Genomic DNA, 19,779 nt, shown 5'->3' on the forward strand with positions numbered 1-19,779 from the left:
AAATGCTTAATGTTGAGCCTTGCCACCTCCTGTCGTTGTGCATGTGTGTACTGCTATGTATTCTTGTATTCATGAGCATGTGAATCCATGCCAGACCATGCTGGAAAACAACAGTTACAGGTAAGTAACTTTTTCCATCTCCTTTTACTCCTGCTATGCCTTCTATTTTAGGGGCTAACCCGCCATTGCTATCTACCGTTTCCCTTGCCCCCTTACATATGCTCCCAGACTTCCTCCTTGCAACTATCCTCTGCATTTTGGGAATTGCTCTGCTCTCAAAAAATACCGGAATAATCTCATTCAAATTTGTAGCTTTCCTACCTCGGTTCTTAAATAAATTATAAGTTAAAGACATTTACGTTCACTGTCCATATCAAATTAAATATTAGTATTCCATGTAAGTAGGAGATTTCAACATTTTAAGGAATTAGTACATTGCTTATGGAGCATATTGTTAACTACTCTTCAATTTTGCAATTCTCCAGCATTTGATTTCTTTTTATATACATATAGTTATCATCCAATGCAGTTGTGCATAGAATCTTGTAAAGCTAAAATAGTTATTCTCCTGACATTTTTTGGATGAGATGTATCTGAGAAACTTTGATGTCAGGAAGTTTAAAAAACAGTGCCATCAAGTGGCACCATTATATTCGTTTTAATTCGCTGTCTCATGGACCTAACTACATTTCATGCTGTTCAAGGCTTTTTTATATTTAGTATACTTTTTTACCATGCTTTTTTCAATTTATTTACATGTCTGTAGCTCAATATAATTTCCATGCCGCTCTAACTGCTTGAGTCCTTAGCATGGCTCTCCTTACTGCACTGTTCCTGAATTGATTCTTTACCTTGAAGGGGGAGGGGTGGCGGTTCCTTTAATCCTGTTCCTCTGGCATCCCCTTTTTTGAAGGGAGAGATGGCCCCCACTTTAGCCCCTGTCACGTCCCCTACCCCGTTACACTTGCCTTGGTCACTTCCCAGCCCAATCCCTGCCCCTTTCTAGCCCCCACCCCAGACTCGCATATGGACCTGCTGTGCCACTGTGGCATGGTCAACACCTGTGCTACCAATGACTGCACAAGCAAGACATAGCACAGTCATTTGTTTTCATGTCAGTTTGAGTTCCACAAGCCCGTTTTGTTCGTTAACGAACTCCTGATATTTTGAAATTGAGCTCTGTTCATTTCAAATTTGTTGCCAAATTCTCATTATATGGTCAGGACGCCAATTGTGACCTTTATATTTTTGGGAATTGGGCCATCCTCCTCTTAACAGCTCATATCTTAAGGACTTCTTTTTTTAAACAACTTTTTATTGAGCACACAACTAGTACTGTGAGAACTGGAAACTCAATTTAATATTAAACATGTTACATCACATTTCACACAATAGGGTAAGGTATGAATCAAGATCAATCAAAAGGCCCTAAAGATTACTGGTTCATACGCATCCTAAAACAGTGTGGTGTGACACAAGCCTGTAAGGTCCAAGGCAGGAAGTGGGCAACCTTCTTTAAAGTTAATATGAGATATATTATTGTGAGTTTGTTTCAGCTGTTTGCAGATTGATTACATTTGTATCCGTCTTCCTTGCTGTGAATCAGGTTTTGGGGATGATTCGTTTGTGAGAAGAATTGATTAAGTGGGGGGTCCGGTGGTGCAGATGTTAACCATTCTGATGCTTTTTGGGCATTAGACAGTCAGGCATACCCCATACCATGCATGCCTGGTGTTTGTAACCAAGGATTACACAGATGAAGCCTGGAGGATGTGAGGTGAGGCTACAGACGATGGCTGGAGCCCTGGCTATCTCTCAGCCCTAAATAGGCAGATGCAACAACCTTCGTGTACATTTTCCATGTAATTTCTCTGCCAAATAACCCTGTTTTGGAAGTATGATCACATAGAAGGTTTATAGATTATAACCCAGAAGCTAAAACATAAAACGACAATACGTTTTCAATAGTGGCCACCCATTGACATATTCGCCAGTCTTTGCAACTTTGTTACTGCTCACTCATTTCCTCATATGTGTTTTTCACCTCTTTCTTCATGGCATACAGAAGAAACGCATGCCTTCTAATGGAAAGAATACAGAAAGTGTGGGTGAACTCTGGCTGGGACTGTTGAGATTCTACACTGAAGAATTTGACTTTAAGGAATATGTGATCAGCATTCGACAAAAAAAGTTGTTAACAACCTTTGAGAAACAGTGGACTTCCAAATGTATTGCAATTGAAGGTATTTTGAATTTTTGTGAAATATACATTTGTTGCCCAATGGCTTATCAAATGAAATGTTGAATTGCACCGTCTCCGTCCACTCTTGGTGCTCGGGTAATGTAATGTATAGTCTTGTGTAGGGCGGCTCCTGCCATTTTGTTGGCATTTGGTCCTGCAAAAAAAACATTGGATTTAGTTGGGATAGTGTCAAAATATGAAACTTATGTTTTTGAGATCAGTGAGTTGGGTTGGGCCATGTGTGTTTTATTTTGCCAGGTGTTATTTTGCTCTTTTACTGACAAGTCTCCATGTGTCAGACATCCGGGAAATATTGGTATTGTCATGAATGACTCCAGTAACTCCCAGACTCTAAAAGGTGACTCATGGATTTGTATTTTCCAATTGATAAAAATCGTTTTTTTTTATTTTGGTCAGGCTACGGGCCGAGATTACTAATGGGTTTCCCCCTCTCAACCTCCAGTGGGCTCCCTCCACCCTAACCCAGGGATCCCTAGACACCAGCAACACCTAATAGCTAATGCTAGCTGTCGGGGAGGGCCAAAAGGCAGAAACCTTATCTATCTGGTTTACTGCAAGGATTTTATTAGGGATGCCTTCACCTTACACTTCTCCAGGTTCCCTCAGTAGGAACTGATGGTTCAAGTGTACCAATGTTAGACACTCTGGTTCCTCCTCTCCCTCAGTCTCTCCTTTTCTCTCCTCTCTCCCTGATCTTAATACTCTCCCGCCAATCAACTTCCCACCTTTCTTTCACTCACCTTTTACACCACTGCTTCTCAGACTACACTATATACAAATTGCACCACTGTCTTGCACAATCAATACCTCACCTTCATTCTCTCTCTATACTCCAACAGCCTCTTTCTCCACATGGTACACTCTTGCTGGTCTCAGGTACCACCTCTACTGCTCCCGATTTCAACCAAACACCTTTAAATCCCCTCTGTGCTGCCTGGGCTTTTATAGTCAAGCCTTCCTGCCTCCAAACCTTTTCATGTTATAAAGCTCCAATCGGCCCCCCCTCTTTGCATGCCACCTGTTGGCCAATGTCTGTCTAAGCTTTCCCGAGGTGCTGGATTGTACAAGTGCAAAGCTTAAAAAACTCTTAGCCTCACCCCCTTTTCAGTCTTCATTGGCAGGGTAGCAGTCTTGGGAGATTTTTGAATGGATTGTGACCTCCCACGTATTCCTCATCTTGTGATATTCGTTATCGCCAGCTTCGCTGCTTCGGAAAAAAAAAATCTGCAGAGAGCGCTGTACTCGAGGTCATGGCATCGTTTGTCCCTTGACGGGCTCAGTTCCGTGTCGATGTCACTGATGGTATAAATAGCTTGAGCCGTTCCCGTTGGCTTCAGTTCAGTTTTTCTGATTGCTTCGCTCTCATGAAAGGCGCGCTTCGAGATTTTCTGTCAGAAAATCACATCATCATCTACTGCTTCTACAACCAAGACTGGGTTTAAGAAGTGTATCGACTGTGGTTCGAAGATGTCTATCACCGATCCTCACCGTGTCGGTCTTTGGTGCCTGGGTTCAGATCATCGAACCAGCGACTGTGGCTCCTGTCAGTCGATGACGGAGAAGGCCCTTCGTGAGAGGAAAGGTAAGCAAGCGGTGGGGCGGGAGGCGTCGAAGGCCAAAAAACATAAAAAATCGTCCGATTCAAAAGAATCGGAACGTCACAAAAAACACTCAGAGATCCCGATCTCGTAGTAGATTGAGGCGATCTTCGTCAGTCTTCATTGGCAGGGTAGCAGTCTTGGGAGATTTTCCATTTGGTGCTTTCTCTCCTGACGTCCCTTCTCACCCTCCGTTCCTTTTCTGTTGCCTTAACGGTTGCCTAATATCAGTCTGGGGTTGGTGGGAGAATGTTGGTACTCTCATGTCTGTTTTGCAAGAAAAGTCTTAGTCCATTCTACCTCTCTTCTTATTCCCATTCCCCTGGTTTCCAGTCTGGGTTTTCTTGGTTGCGCCCAAGTATTTTGAGAGTTGTCCTTAAAAAGACAAAAGTGAACTCTGGCCAGAACAAATCGGAAAGGCATTGTTTGTCAGATGTGGTACCAACATTAAAAGTCAAGGTATGTGAGGAGGCTTCAGGGACTGGGACCCTCAGACAGGGTCATGACCCTGTTGCAATAGTCTGTGGGTGGTAAGACATGCATACCCAACTGGGACACTGCCCCAATGAATCCTGAAACAAAGCCTTGACAGGGGGACAACTTTGCAGAATAATTTCCCCAGAGGATTTTCCGCCAAGGCTGTTTTTGCAAAAGCTTTCTGAAGAAAAATTAACCTTACTAGTCTCCAAATCAATACTGGGGTTGTGGCAATGTAGCCAGGGAACTCAAAGTTTAACGCCAAACTGTGGAGCTGAAATAAGATAAATCACAATATCTTTCTTGATTCCCATTGGGGCTGTGGGTCACATCATAACATCTTCTGTCTGATCAGCCACTGTTGAGATGGATTTCTAAAATCAGCCTTGGTGGACAGATTATGGTGAACAGGAAGCTCAGAGTTTAGCCAAAACCCAATCAAGGTAGTGTGGAGAGCAGGCAATGTTTAGTTTTGGGATTGTGAGGATGGTCAGGGGCCCTCAATGAGTCCACACAGAATAACACACAATAATTCAGCATAGACAGTAAGTTATAAAGATACAGTTAATTTAGACCTTTTGAAGACACTGAAAAATGAAACTAACAGGTAGTATTATCACACAATGCTCTGGTACAAATATATACAATCGCTAGTATGTCCATTCACAATACATCATCAAATAACTACCATGTAACACAGGTAAGCAATGCAGATGTAGTTCACATGATGAGAACCAGCCACAAGTTCAATTTCCTATACTTTAGAAGTCCAATCCTAAAACGTAGGGGGCCTAGTGCCCAAAAGTCACAGTTGTCAACACAATGTTTCTCACCTTACAGGTGTGTATTCTCTAAAGGGATGCAATGGACATGTGATGGTAGTTCAGAATAGTTCCAGACATTTTAAAAGTTCACAATTGACCAGTCCACATGTAAGTTCTACTCTCTTCCAGACCTAAGGCTAAACCAGTGCAGAATACTTGATCCATGTTTGACGACCAAAGCTAAGTAAGGGGGAGATAGGAGACCAATGTTATCCTCTGCTTACTTAGCCCCCTGACTTTTCCAGGGATCATGATGGGTCGACTGCGAGTGTGATCATCTGTTGTTTGTTCCAGTGAGAGGTGCCCAGGGGTTGCAGGTTCGAGGATTCTTCCGGCCGAGTGCAACTGCAACATGCAATCCCTGTTCATGAAGAAATGCAGGTTCCAACGATGGAGACCACTTCAGGACACTTCATGGGATTGTAGAAGGAAAGTTACAGTGGCGATCACTGTTTGTAACTGACGACAGACATCCTTCCAGTTGCAGTCACAGAAGCTACTCCAGGACAGGTTCCCTTGAAGAAAGGAAGCTGGAGTTGAGGGAGGCAACTTGTAGCACAAGCTGGTGAACACCGGTATTCCGGGCTTGGACATGGAACAGCAACCGTTCTGGTGAGTTAGCACTCCCTCGACAGGTGAACTGTTGCTGGTCAGTCCACTGGGCAGTCCAGGGACACTTCGGAAGGCTCTGAGGGGCTGGATCCTCGAGATGGTGTTGACTAGTTTGGCCCACTAGTCCAAGGGCTGAAGCACCAATGAGGGTTTACAGGCAGAGGAGCTGGGCTTCACCGGGCCGGTTACTGGAGATGTTGCTGGTCCACTGCAAAAATGGTCCTCGGTCATCAGTGGGCTATCATGTATTTAACTAAGGAGTGTAACAAATGTGAACTATTCATCTTCCTTTCTCCCCAGAATGGTGCCACCCCCTTTGAGGTTAGAGAGGTGAGCCAGCTAAACAAGACCCTCCCTAGAGTCCTATGAAAGTGGGACCTTGCTGGGAGTGACTCCCCTCTTGGGGGCAAGGACTCCCTTTTCTGTAAGGAACTCTCTATCCAGAGTACATTGTCTGCCTACATGGGAATTGGAAAGACTGTTACTTCTGTTTTGGACTCTCCAAATAGTGACATCTCTTCAACCTCTTTGGCTTCAGGTAATGCTCGATCTCGCCTGACCTCCAGTCAAACAGAAGCGACACCCCCCTTTTGTTTGCATTGACGTACATAAATCAAAAAGGAACTTGGAATGGAGGAGAGCTAATCCTATGCTGAGGGGAGCCTGACGGGCGGACGTCCTGTAAGGGGGAAGCCTGTGGTAGTATGAGGAGCGAGTTGATCACTAGTAAGATGTTAGGGAGAATTCTCATTTATGGCTAATTTCCCTCACCTAGTGAGTCCCCCAGCAGCTTTGCTGGAATTCTGGAGTTTATTTTTTTCCATTTGGTAAGAGTGAGAGCTTTTCCCACACTCTTACCTGGGTTTTGCTATGTGTTTCTACCTGTTTTTGTGATTGTGGACTCTGAAGTACACCACTTCAGTAGCCCCCTTCTTTTTGTGTGTCACACAGCACCTTCAGTGCCGTAGCACAGGGTTGTCTTTGAGACTTCCCTCGACTCCATTTCTGAGGCGACTACTGTCCCCCAGAAAAGGGTAAAGTTACCATTAACTTTACTTAGTCAATCTACCACAAATCCAGTACACCCCATCTTCCATGGAGTACTGGGAAGGGTTAACTCATATCCCTTTTTATCTGTACCTCCTAGAGCATTTTTTCGCCCTTTTAACATTTAGACTTGACTGGTAGCAATCTACCCTAACTTTTCTACCGCGATTATATTAGATAAACGTGGTACTGTTCTTGGCTATTATATTAGCCTCGAACATAAACCCGCTTGACCAAATCGTCTTTCTCTTGGCTCCGGTTGGGTTTATTCGCCATTTCTTTTTGTTAAAGTCCTTCTTGTGTTTTACTTTGCGCGGCAAACAAGGTTCGCCTTCTTTGTTCACTGTCTTTTGGCGGGCTTCTGCCCAGAAGCCCTCCTCAAGGCGCCTGGGTGTCTAGGTGGGCTGAATGTGAGGGAGGGGTGTAGTCACCCCCTGCACAGGGTATCCTAGGAAACCCAAGTCGCACTTTGTCATGATTGGCCAGGGTAGTTGTCTGGGCTGGACAACCCCCCTGCTGGGTGATTGACAGTCAGGCTGCGTGAAAGGTTTTTTTTTGCATAAAAGGCAGGTCTCTTGGGCTTGAAGTCAGAGAGTCGTCACTGGAACTACAAGGAACCGAAGAGAAGCGGAGAGAACGACAGCTGCTGCAACTACCTCGTCCCGGTGAAGCCCTGCTGCAGTCCTGAGCTATCTGCCCTTCAACGACTCAGAGAAGATCCAGTCCGGAGTCTTCTTCCCTTGAGCTTGGTGGGGATAACCAGCTAATCTTCTACAGCCAGAGGATCCTCTTCCGTGGTCGAAATCGCTGCACACTGCTGTTGTGGTCCGGATAGCCACCTGAAGAGCCTCTCCTGTTTTTAAGGAGCACACCTTTTATTCCCTGTTGCTGCTGCCGGCCTCATCCCTGTGTGGTGCAGGCCCCCCTTCAGACGTCCTCCTTCTTGACGAAGCTCCAGGAATCGTGGGTCTGCGGGAAACTAAAAGGAACAACTGCCAGGGCACCACCTGCACCATTGGAACAAGGTACTGTGTTCTGTCGAGGGAACTGGGTGAATCCCTTTTTTCTTCATTTCCAAGGCTTGCCCTTGTCTTCCCTCCTCCTTATAACTTTTGCTTCCGAACATTGACAATATCGAAGTACTTTTGGCTACGTTGAATCGTGAACTGTCGGACCGTGTGATCTTCGGCAACTGGCCCCGGTGTCTTTCGACCCTGGCTCCGGCCCTTTGACTTTTGACCTCCTGTCTGAGTGTTTCTTGATTCTGCCTGCCTAACCAAAATATTGCCTGTGATTTTTGCCTCCAATTCCCTCTGGGTATCTCAGGTGCTAAGTGTGTTTTTGCCCCGTTAGCATTTCATGTCACGGATACGCGTTTGTTTAGTAGACCGAACTGTCAAAAAGTGATCGCAATCGTATTCGCGGTAACATGTTTTTGTGCCTAACACCGGTTCATTCCAACACAGGGTACTTACCTTGAGACTTACTGTACAAAGTGAATTGGTTAGTTGTAGTATATTTAAAGTGTGGTTTTTATTGAAGTTTAATAGAATGTGTTTATAACGAATGGTTTAAAAATAAGTGTACTTATATTTTTCTACCTGAAACCTTGAGTCAGTGTTTGCTTGAGTCACAGTAATTGTGGTTCCTTTGAGTAATCTCTGCTACTGCTCATATACTCTTGAGATAAGCCTGGCTGCTCCGCCACTGCTACCACTCTGACGTAGTAGTACAGGCTTGTACCAAAGGTAAAACTTGTATCACCACCTGTGGTCTTAATTGTGTGTAGTGGTCCCTAAGGGCACTGCACAGGATTCTGCCTAACATAAGACACATGAAAGCTGGCGTCCTGGCTGGCACCCTGAATGGCAATGAAGCCAAAGTTTGGTGAGAGACTGAGGTGGCGAAGAGACTAACTCGCCTGGTGGCACGACCACACGGAAGCTGTGGTGTGCTTGGGGCCCGTTAACAGATGCCGAGACCAGACCGCAGCAGAGAGATCAGATCACTCATCTCTGCAAAAGAAGTACACCTGCTGCTAATTAACGGAAACAAGTACTTCCCAAGCGTTAACGCTGCTGAGACGGGCGAACAGCTGTATCTAAGGCTGGGAAAGCTTAGAGGTTTCCGGGAGCCAGGAAAACCCGAACGGGCAGATGCCCAACCATGACCCTGCTAAAATAAGCCGACCAGCCGAACAGAGGGCCAAAGGGCTTTGGGGAGCTCTTGAAAGAGAGACATTGTTATCCAAGGCTGAGAAAGCCAAACAGGTTACAGGAGCCAATAAAACCCGAACGGGCAAACACCCAACCAGGGGCCTGATAAAGCAGGCCTAATGGCAGAACAAAGGGCGTTGGGGAACCCTAGAAATATAAAGCAAGACTGGAAACAGAGAGGATCAGGAGGGTTCACACGCTCAAACCAAAGAAAGGAACAAGTCAGTCCTTACAAAGGAGGGAATGTGGTGGAACTGTATAAAGATTTAAGACTGGCCGTTCAAAGCCTGCAGAGAGGCTGGAAGACAGATCCCAGTAGTTGGGCCGAAGAAAACCCAATGATAGAGGCTATTGCTCTGATACATATGTTTGTTCTATTGCAGTATAAAGGGTTTGGACTAAGGACTATTTCTTTGGGACATTTTGACAAGCATCATTAGTTTTAGTTTGTTAGGTAGTGAAGTTCTCTCATAGCGGTACGGCTAGATAAGTGTTTTTCTTATTGAAATACAACACCCTTGCACATGTCATGTCTTAGTCTGACTCCTTACGGTTCACCACAGGAGTTAAGGGCAAAGTTAAATACAAAAAGTGAGAAGAGACAATTATTTGCTGTATTGTTAATTTGATCAAAAAGGTTAGCGGAATGAGTGGAGAAGATAAGGGCCAGACATGAGGGCTGAAACATGGCCGATACGTTCCTATTCTTTGAAATATACATATTTGGACACATAGAGAACTTAGACCACTTTGTCACTATTTCTCTGATCCCCTATTTTTTTCTATAATAGGAGGTTTCCTACATGTGTGCCGATACAGACATCTTCACGTTGTGAGAGATGGGATTGGGGAATCATATCCTCCTCTACCACCATTTTGAGAGCTCTAGATTTACTTCCATCAGTATGGAGACCCCAGAGCCCATGTCTACTGTTGCCACTCTCAATGCATCCCATATAGTTTTCAAATAAGGGGTTATCTTTCCTTGTAAGTGACCTGTTCCCATCCTCTGTTTCCACTTCCTGTTGTTTTTGGCTTCCATTGACTGGATACTTTTCCAAATTCATCTTTACAGTACTTCATGAGTTCCTTGTGCAAGTCTCACTAGACTGTTTATTGACAATTGAGTCTACAGATGTGCTTCTAGAGCATACATTCATTGGCGACTAGTGAATTTATTTAAGTGGGGTGGGTGTCAATATTTCCCCAGAATATGCTGTAGCGACCAAGCGTAGTAACAGAGCCCAAACCTATGAAAGGAGTTTGGGGTAGGGGGTGTTCTCTCCCTGAGAAACTTTTTGAAATGATGGGTTAAACTGTTGCATTTTACAGAATGCTTGTTTGAAACATTTGGTAAAAAAACAAAGTTTTCATTTGGTTTTGTAGGATAATTCGTTAAAAAAAACAATAAATGCAAATCGCCAACAGTGCACAGGAGCATTCATCCAACACATTTTCATGAAGACTTTGCCCACATTATGTGGCATTATAAAATCATTTGCATGCTGTTTGCGCATAATGCCAGTAATGATTCTTTAAGAAACCATGTCCACGCTTGTTCTGCCAATATATGGTAGTATCTCCACATACTCCAGTTGGCTTTACCATTAAAAATGCATGCGGCAGTATGAAAACATGTTCAAACTCAGTGCACCTAAATGCCAGTCTAACTATATAATAACTTAGCAAAGATACCCAATACAAAATGTCATACAACAATATGAAATGGCTAGACTGGCTGCACCAAATGTCTAGCCACGTAATAACACTTATCATGCTTGTTTTATCAAAGGATGTTGCATACAAAATGTCATTACACAGTAGGAAATAGCTAGACTAGCTGCACCAAAAAGCCAGTCTAGCCACACACTAACACTTGTTATGCTTGCTTTATCATAGATCCCCAGCCAAAACAATGACATACCTGCCTCCTGTGCCCCCAGTGCCTCACACACCCACACAATCAATGTGATTATAAGCGTAAGCGAGGCGTGGTGTTTTTTTACTTAGCATCTATCATAGATGCCTATTAGAGATGCCCCTCTCTCGCACAAACAAAGATGCATTTCCCCACCCTGAATTCCCAATGGGCTATGCAAGGCTGTGGAAGCAAAACGCCCCGGCTGTGCAGGGCTCATTGAGCATGTGTGGCTGTGGAACAGAACTGTCAAAGGGAAACCATGTTTCCCTTTGACAGTAAAAACCAGCCCAGGAGCACTCCCATGGCTTCAAAAAGCTGCTGAGGGAGTGCTCAATGTTTACACTGGGCTGGCTCCTCCAAAATGGGTGGGGGTGAATGCGCCCACTATAGATGGGCTGCCGCCACTGCTGCACCAATACCCCTCCCCGCCAAGGCTGAGCCCACACATTCATATACACAAACAGTCAGGTACACATACAGCCTCTCTGAATAATTTGTGCAATACCCACAGAACACTACACTCGCACAGATCTATAATTGTGCGTATCTGCGTGAGTAAAGTGTTTGAGTGGGTGTTGTGTGAATAAGAAATCTGAATGGGTGAATAATTAGTTTTGTTCATGTGTATTTGAACTGTGAGTGTGGACTTGAAGGGTGCAGAAGTATCAGACCGACACCAAAACGGTATTGTGGTTGTTATAGACTTTTATTTTTACAAAAGTGTAGACACCTGCCTTTCCCCAACACTAAGAGGGGTTTCCCTACCTCAACTAAACATCTAAGGAATCGGCCAGGATGTCCAAAAATATAAATGTCCACCATTGTGTCAGATCCTATCTCTGTACCAAACATTATAAAGCAAGTCTCTGATTAGTACAGAATGAGGAGCTTGGGATAGAACGGCCAGGTGGGATGGTTTTCCTTTCCCCTGTCCAAAGTTTATTAGAGGGAATATCCCTCTTTCCCTGGTCTCTTTTTCTCAGGCTATTGTAACTATGGTCGCGAAGAAGAGGTATTCTGCTTCTCTATCTTTAAAATGTTCCACATATGTTTCAGTTGAGCTTCTACTTTCCAGGATACTGTAGAATAGGTTAGTCAAGAAAAGGTATTGTGCTTCTCTTCCTTTGCCATTCTCCACATGAGATCCACTTGAGCTACCACTTCTCAGGGATACTGTTATTTTGTCAAGGCTGTAACTTCTGTTATGGCTTTGGTGGTTCCCAGGCTCTCACTGGTTGCTTGCTGGGTTCTGTGCACCTGGTATACTTGTCTGCCAAGTGCTGGGACTATGGTAATCCTCTCGCAAGCCTTGGTTGCTTCAGTGGGTGTGAGTCCGAGACTCAAACTTATCTTTCTCTCAGTTTTGTCGACCTGGTATACTAGCCAGCCAGGTACTTTGACTATGATTATCTCATTGGAGTTCTTGATTAGAGTTGTGGGTGCAGGTTCAAGACTCACTCTGTTCCCCTCCATTTATGTCCACCTGGCAAAAGCCTGACCGGTACTGTGACTATGAAGATCTTGTTAGAGACCTACGCCTTGGCATGGGTCCCACACCATCCTTCGTAATCCTCCCTCCTTTGAGCTGTCCTGGCAACCGTCCCAGTCTCCCCGACCTCTGTGGCGAGTTTACCAACTGGTCTTCGGTTGTCTGAGGGTGCTTCAGGCCTTCTCTGCTTCTTCTGCAGCTTCCACAGACTGCAGCGGCTACGCACTGACTCCCTGCTTGCTGGCTGCACATCTCATTTTCTCAACGTGCTCCAACCTTCCCATCTGACTGGATGCCCAGGCCTCTGCTTCTCTCGGTTGTCCGTCTGCAACCGATGTTTTGAGAATGCCTGTGCCGGCGGGAAAGCTTCCCGCTCCTGGTGGTCTCTGTGTCCTGGCTCCTCAACTGCTGCCGGGATTCTAATCTCCCACTTCCCCCTGGGGAGGGTCTCTCTCTCTCTTCAGAAAGTCCTTCTTCACTTTTTTTGTTGCTTCCACAGTCGGCTGCTGCAAATTGACTAGGAAACTTGCAACAGTTATGTTGAGTAATCCACATTACTCCACTCTTCCTCCTCATCATAGTATTACAGTCATCCCTGTACTCAATGTTCTTTCTAATTTCAGTGTTTCTTGGGGAAGTGATGTTTTCTGTTTTACAAGAATACATAGGAATGTGTGTAGCTGTACTATCCTGCATAGGATAATATGGTGAAGAAGGTTACAGTGTCGTGGGACCATACTGCATTCTCCCTGATTTGTTTCCCTCGTCCCATCAGGGTTTTCCCTTCCCATGTGATCCTCCCACTGCACACCACCCCCCGGTGGACTATTGGACTGTGGCCGCAGAGGACGCATCTCTCCCTAAAGAAGAAGGGATGACATCTAGGCATTCATCACAGGAGTCGGAGGGGGCATTGGTGCAAGGCAATACTAAGTTAAGAAATCATGTTCTTGCTGCCTACATGCACTCAGTAAGAACATTTCCCCTTACCTTGGAATTGCCCTTCACCACTGCCCCCTTCAAACCCAAGAATGCTGTTAGGTAGAAACCTGTGCAGTTCCCTTAGGGACCACTGCAAAATGTTTAAGACCCCAGGAGTAAGCAGTAAACCCAATTGGTAGCAGTCTGCACCACCCAGAGTTACCTTGTAGCTGTGGCTGAGCAGTCAGACTTCTCTCAAGAAAAGTTAGGCAGTATATAGAATATACACAATAGGGCTAAAAATACAGTAGAACAAGCAAACGCTGACCAGAGCTTTGGTATAAAGGTATATCATTATTTATTTAACAACACACTTATGAAAATACACTGGCACTAATATATCAAGCAAGTTCAAACACAGTCACTATAAGTATATACACCTCCCTGGTTAATTATTCGACAAGTCTATGTTAAGACACCACTTAATAGCAAAACAGAGGTGAGCGTGTAACCGTAGATGGCACTCCAATCATTTGTTTAAAAAGGGAGAGAAAAGACAGAGTAGGAAAATAACACAGTACCAACACTTTTAAGAAACCACAGCAAGTCAAGGAAGGCAGGGTCTACTGTAGAGCCAAAAGTTCATAGGCCAGGCCCACTCTTGGAGAGGGCAAGGCGTAATGTGCCCAAGATCACACAGTGGAAATGCACTCAAAGTCTTTGCAGAAAAGTCAAAAAGAGGTTGGAGCAGTTCAGAAAGGCAAAGTTAGCAGGTCTGAGGTCAACCCAGTTGGAAGGTCAAGGATTTACGGACACCTTGGACAATCCGTTGCAAGGGAGACCAGGTGGGACACAGTACCCAAAATGGTGAGAAAGCTCCAGCGGTGGCAGTTGTTCCTGGCAGCGGGTGCAAGTCGTGGCTTCGACCAGAGGAAGAGATGGTCTCGACGAGGAAGAAAGCTGGAGGTCGTTGCACTGCCAGGGAAGAAACCAGCCGCGGAGTTCTTGATTTAAAAGGTACAACCCTTTTATTCGCGGTTAGTGGTGAAGCGTGGCTATCCGGCCACCGGGGTGCTTGGCACGGGTGATTCGACCACGAGACGTCCAGGAAGGCAAAAAAGGGGAACTGGTTGGTCCCACCGGCTCAAAGGGAAGAAGACTCTCCTGGAAGAAGATCTCCTCTGTCGTCGGGGAAGTGGCGAGTTCGTACAGCAGGGCTCCACTGGTGGTGTCGTCGTTGTAGATGGCTCTGCTTCTCCCCTCTTCGGATTCTTTAGGTCCTGTAGCGACTTCTGAAGTTCCAGTCCCCAAAGCCCTGCTTTTATGCAGAAAAACCCCCATTCAACAGCCTAGCTGTCACTCAAACATGCTAAGTGGTGAGCCGGGCAGCTCACCACTGGGCCAATCACACAAGAGTGCGACTTGAGTTGCCAAGGCAACTCGGTCCAGGGTGCCTAATCCCCCTCCCACACATCCTGTAGACCCCAGATAGAGTGGCACCATTTGGAGGGCTTCTGTGCAGAAACCCGCCAAAAAGTGGAACAAAGGGCTCGACTTGGGTTAGAGTTTCAGAGGCGAACACAAACGCCATTTTAAAACCGAGTCCTGGCAAAAAGACCCAACCGGGGAATAAATATTAAATAAATAACCCGGCGGTATCTTTAACATTGCACCAAAAAGTGGTGCGTTTAAAATCAATGGGAAAGTCCCATAAGAAATATTCTGGTGGAATATTTCGCGTGGTATCCACTGCCACCAGCCAGAAACTCGACAAGGGGGGACTGGACAGTGCCCCCTTGGAAAACAGACCCGGGGGCAATCGAATTACCCCTACCAGTACTTCCACAATATGATGTTTTGTACTGGTTCTGTTCACAATTTGAGACTAGTAAAGCCAATGGTGACTTTACATGCCCTGGGAGACAGTAGTCAGTCCAAGGGTATGGAGTCTATGTTTGGGGGTCACTATGAAACCCCTGTGTTACTGCACTGAGGGTGCTGTGTAACACACATATCAAAAACACATGAAGCCCTATGGAGTAAAAGACCCCATAGCCCATAAAACACATTCACAGTCAAAGGACATTCTCAAATCATGCCTGAGAGTGGGAGAAAAAGAGTCTCACTCTTAGCAGGAGAAAGAAATAAACCCCAAAAATCCAGCAAGGCTGCTGGGGGACTCACTAGGTTTGGGAAATTAGCCTTAACAGAGAATTCTCCCTAACAAATGCACATGCACCCACACAAGCAGTCATGCACCCATACAGCCTCTCTCAATCATGCACATAACGGCCACCAGAATACTTCACTCGCACAGATATACACGTTCATATATACATCCACACAGTCACGCCCCCACACAGCTTCTCTCAATCACTGAATGATTAAGAGAAGTTGTATGGGGGTGTTTCTGCTTATGTGCATGTATGTATGAATATGTGCATCTACCTGGGTGAGTGTTCTGCTGGTCGCCATGTGACAGACTCATTCACATGGCGCCCAGCAGAACACTTTACGCATGCACAGCCATCTTAGATTGCTAGCCACCCTTAGCAGACTTTTGTGAGAAATGCAAAGGTTCACGAGTAAAATTACAAAAAGTGATAACAAATATCTGTGCCGCCATATCATCATAGACACATTGTAAAAGTAACCCAGAAGCCATTACAGCAAAATGATATTAGGATACAAAGTATCCTAACCGCACTACACTTTATGATGATTGTGTGCAATTTACAAAGAGAGTCATTGTCTCTCAAGGTCTTATGTACTGATCAGTTTCCCCATTAGAATGAGTAAAAGAGCAAAGGCAATACAGCATAAAGCTTTACTTATATAGCATGAGGCTTTATTGACCTTCAAAAAGTCAGGACAGGAGTCTAAACAAAGCAAAAAGAAACGGTGTCCCATAGAAGTCTATATGAGGAAAGAAGCAAAATAAATCTAACGCGGTGTCCTCTTTAGGAATTCCTGGAAAGCCTTAGTTCTTGGCATATTGTATGTTGTGAGGGCATCTTGGATTAAGACACAGACAAAAGATTCAAATTTCAAAACAAACACTTTTATTAACTTAAATGTCAGGATGGTAAAACGCCTCTCTTCCCCTATACTATGGTGGGATTTCCCTGTCAAACCAAAACCTAAGGAAAGTCAAAGTCCACAAGTTCAACTTAGGAATCTGCCTGTGCCCAACACCTACACTTGCCCTCACAACTAATCTTATACAACGTGTAGGGATATCAGCAACAACCAGGATAGTGTTCAGCATAAAGTTTGGAGCTTGGTCCAGTTTGCAGCTTTCTTTCAGCTCCTTTCCCCAATTATAAAGTAGTGCTAACAAAAGTATTATGAATGGCTGGAATTCCAAATCAATATAGGATTGACCACTACTCTGGTTCCCTTCCCCAAGTTTCAGAACACAGTTCAAAACACAAAATATCCTGAGGCCCTGTCCTCAAGGACAATAAGTAGTTCCAACCTCAGGGATCCCTGCCCCAAGATATAATTTAAGTGAAGTTTTAATATGATGGTGTTTCCCAATTTTCTTAATGTCATCTTCTATGCCACACTTGTACTCGCTGCATATAGTTGGTCTTTGCACCACAAAATGTTTCAGTTGAAAATGGCAGTTCAATTAAGTTCACCTTTAAAGTTAATTTCCCAAAGGTCACTTTGGGTTAGAATACACATTGGATTCAATGGCCTTGTTAAAGTTATATTCACTTTAGAGTTCATTAAGCATTGGTTTCCCTTTCTCAATTCAAAATCGCTTAAAGGTTTTCATGTAAGTAATTTTCAATTAGCTTTGTTATAATGGCATTGTAGTTTCGTTGTGATATGTCTTTGGGCCTCATTTTGAATCTGGTGTGTATACCCCCAGCTCAGAGCTGGAAGTAAACATGGCAGAAAAATGCATGTTTTCCGTCGGATGAATTACGATGCAGTAATTGCGCCGAAAATGGACCCTATGGGGGAGTAACGCTTAGCGCCCAAACTGTGATCCAGCGGTAATACAGCCGGACGGGGAGGCGTTAACACAAATAAAGTTGAACAGTATCCCATTTGGGATATCGGCCAACTCGTGATCAGGCCCTTTGTAGTTTTCCTCTAATTATGGCCAGCATTCAGAGACTTTCGAAAAAAGTGCTTTCATCTGCACGCGACCACTTTGTAACAAAGTATTCACTCTTATTCCAGAGTTAACAAGTCTTATTGTTCACCTGTTTGCAAGGATTCAAATGAGAGACCTTTGAAAACGCGTCTCACCATTCACATGACCACTCCGATACAAACTATCCTTGCGAGTAGGATCAAATACTCGCATACCGGGTTTCTGATTGCTTAGAAATTCGGTGGTTGCTTCGATGCGAGTTCCGGGAGTGCAGATCTCCCTGCCTTCTGATCATTGCTTCAGGGCTCCACCTCCTGCCCCTCTGGCACTCCTGGGACGGCTTCTGGCCCCAGGAGAATGAGCACCTTGAGCAGTTGAAAAAAAGGCAGCCTTCTGACATGGCTACCCTTTCACCCTTCTCTTGGTTCCACAGAGCCCCAGCTTCCAGCCCCTCTCTTCCCTGAACCATAAGCATGCTGCACATGGACAGCTCCTTCCTGTTCTTCTTGGCCTCTCTGCTGCTGCTGCAATTTCACTGCCACTGCTCCCGTCACCACTTCCTCTGCCACTGCTTCCTCACACCCTCATTTGGTGGGGCTTTGTATACACCTCAACCCTTTAACAGGCTGCAGGTGTGAGTTCACAATTAGCCCTGCCTGACCTCTACTGCTCTCAGCAGGCCACTTCCTCGTCCCAGTACCACACTGGTGAAAGCAACCAGTCTTCATTACTCCTGGTTGCTTCTTCCTCCTCTCAGTCCTTTTTGTAGTTATGTGCGGAGAACTCAGGGAAGTTGATGTATAATATAACGTGCGGAGATGGGGAAAGGGTTTAGTTGGTCATTAGTTGGAAAATGGGGATACCATGTCTCTTCCAGGGGTATCCCACTTTTTCTCATCCTCCTTCTGGGTTTCCGGGCTTGTCTTTTCTCCTGAGGTTATTTTGATCAAAGGGAATTGGATAACAATATCCCACAAAAACATTTGTGACTAGGGCTTCATAATGGAGTGGAAAGGGGAAATACTGTATCTCACCTGAGGATATTCCCTTCCCTTTCTCCAAGAACCCTCTATGTGATCATCCCTCGCTTCTTCACCTCCAGGATCAGGATCCAAAAGTGATGGGCACTGGCTACTTGCGCATAGGATCCATGGGCGGAAGATGTGAGGACGTCCTAAGGTTTCTAACATAGTCCATATAATGCGTGTAAAATAGCCAGTTTTCCCATAGTTCATTCACAAATTGGAGAGGCTCCTTCGTTCTCATTCTTTTCAGGTTTAATGACCTCGAATCACAGCGATTTGTATAGTGTGAGCTCATTTCCTGCTGTGAGTGTGCCTCTATTCATTTTCGTGAAGGAACCCAACTCTAAGTGTTTCCACTCCTCACATCTCTGACATACAAACATCCAAATGTTGCACCAGATGGAATACATTTGGAATAGCATCGGGAATAGAGGGTACCACTGCTAAGGCATCTTTAAAGTCCTTTGATAAACCCTGATAAGACAGTAGCTTTCTTATTCTCAGTTCATCAAACAAAAGTGTGCCCCTATCCGTATTTCAAAGTTAAAAAAACCTTTAACTGGGTTCCGACACTCCACTAGCAGGAATTATTCTGTATATCTTGTGCAATTAGTGAAAAACAATTCAGTTTAAGTGTAAATCAAAATCTCATACAACTTCTTGTGCCTAAATCAAAGTCTTAATTTCATGTCAATTATAATTCATTTTTCGATTTTCTGTTTCAAGAAAAAAGAAAAGGTTCAAAAAGGGAGAGAAAAAGGGGAAATTCAAAAGTTATTTCTAGCTGAATATTAGGAGGCAGTCATTCATCAGTGCTTGCATCCCCGCTTGCTGAAAATTAAGTGCTTCTAAGACTACATATACAACCAAAGTCTAAAGTCCTTTGTAGTTATTCCAGGAGTTCTTAAGCTGTCCTCCAGGTTTTGTGATATGTGGAGTCGTGTGTCTGGGTTTTTGAAGTACAAGATATCTTTGTCTTGCCAACGTGAAATAGTAGGTGACAAACACTAGTAGGGAACTGGCGTGGAACTTAAAATGGTCAGTAGTGGTTCCCTTAATGTCTTCACGTTTCGGCGGATAATGTAGATATTTTAACCGCCTTCTTCAGGGCGTTCTGTTTGAAGACCCTGTGTAAAATGTATAAAAATAGTATGAGTGGATCTCGAAAGAAATGCTAGTAATAAATGGGAAAACAAACACGTGCTCTGTAGGCTCACACGGCAAGGCAGGAATACGTTCAGCGTGGTTTAGCTGTTGGACCTGCTGGCCTAGTAA

The 19,779-nt window shown here is 44.6% G+C and overlaps 1 protein-coding gene across 7 annotated transcripts in view; it reads left to right on the forward strand.

The window, feature by feature from the left end:
* Positions 1-19,779, forward strand: part of TUT4 (terminal uridylyl transferase 4) — a 2,154,442-nt gene that overhangs the window by 1,351,865 nt on the left and 782,798 nt on the right. For all 7 annotated transcript variants that reach the window (XR_011291019.1, XM_069642184.1, XM_069642186.1 and 4 more), the window contains exon 23: positions 2,066-2,243. Coding sequence is in view for 6 of the 7 variants with exons in the window: in XM_069642184.1 (XP_069498285.1) it covers positions 2,066-2,243 (178 nt within the window). In the remaining variant the exon portion in view is untranslated. The remainder of the gene's footprint in view (positions 1-2,065; positions 2,244-19,779) is intronic.

Source organism: Ambystoma mexicanum, chromosome 1q, assembly GCF_040938575.1.
Source record: "Ambystoma mexicanum isolate Mex_15411 chromosome 1q, UKY_AmexF1_1, whole genome shotgun sequence".
NCBI lineage: Eukaryota > Metazoa > Chordata > Amphibia > Caudata > Ambystomatidae > Ambystoma > Ambystoma mexicanum.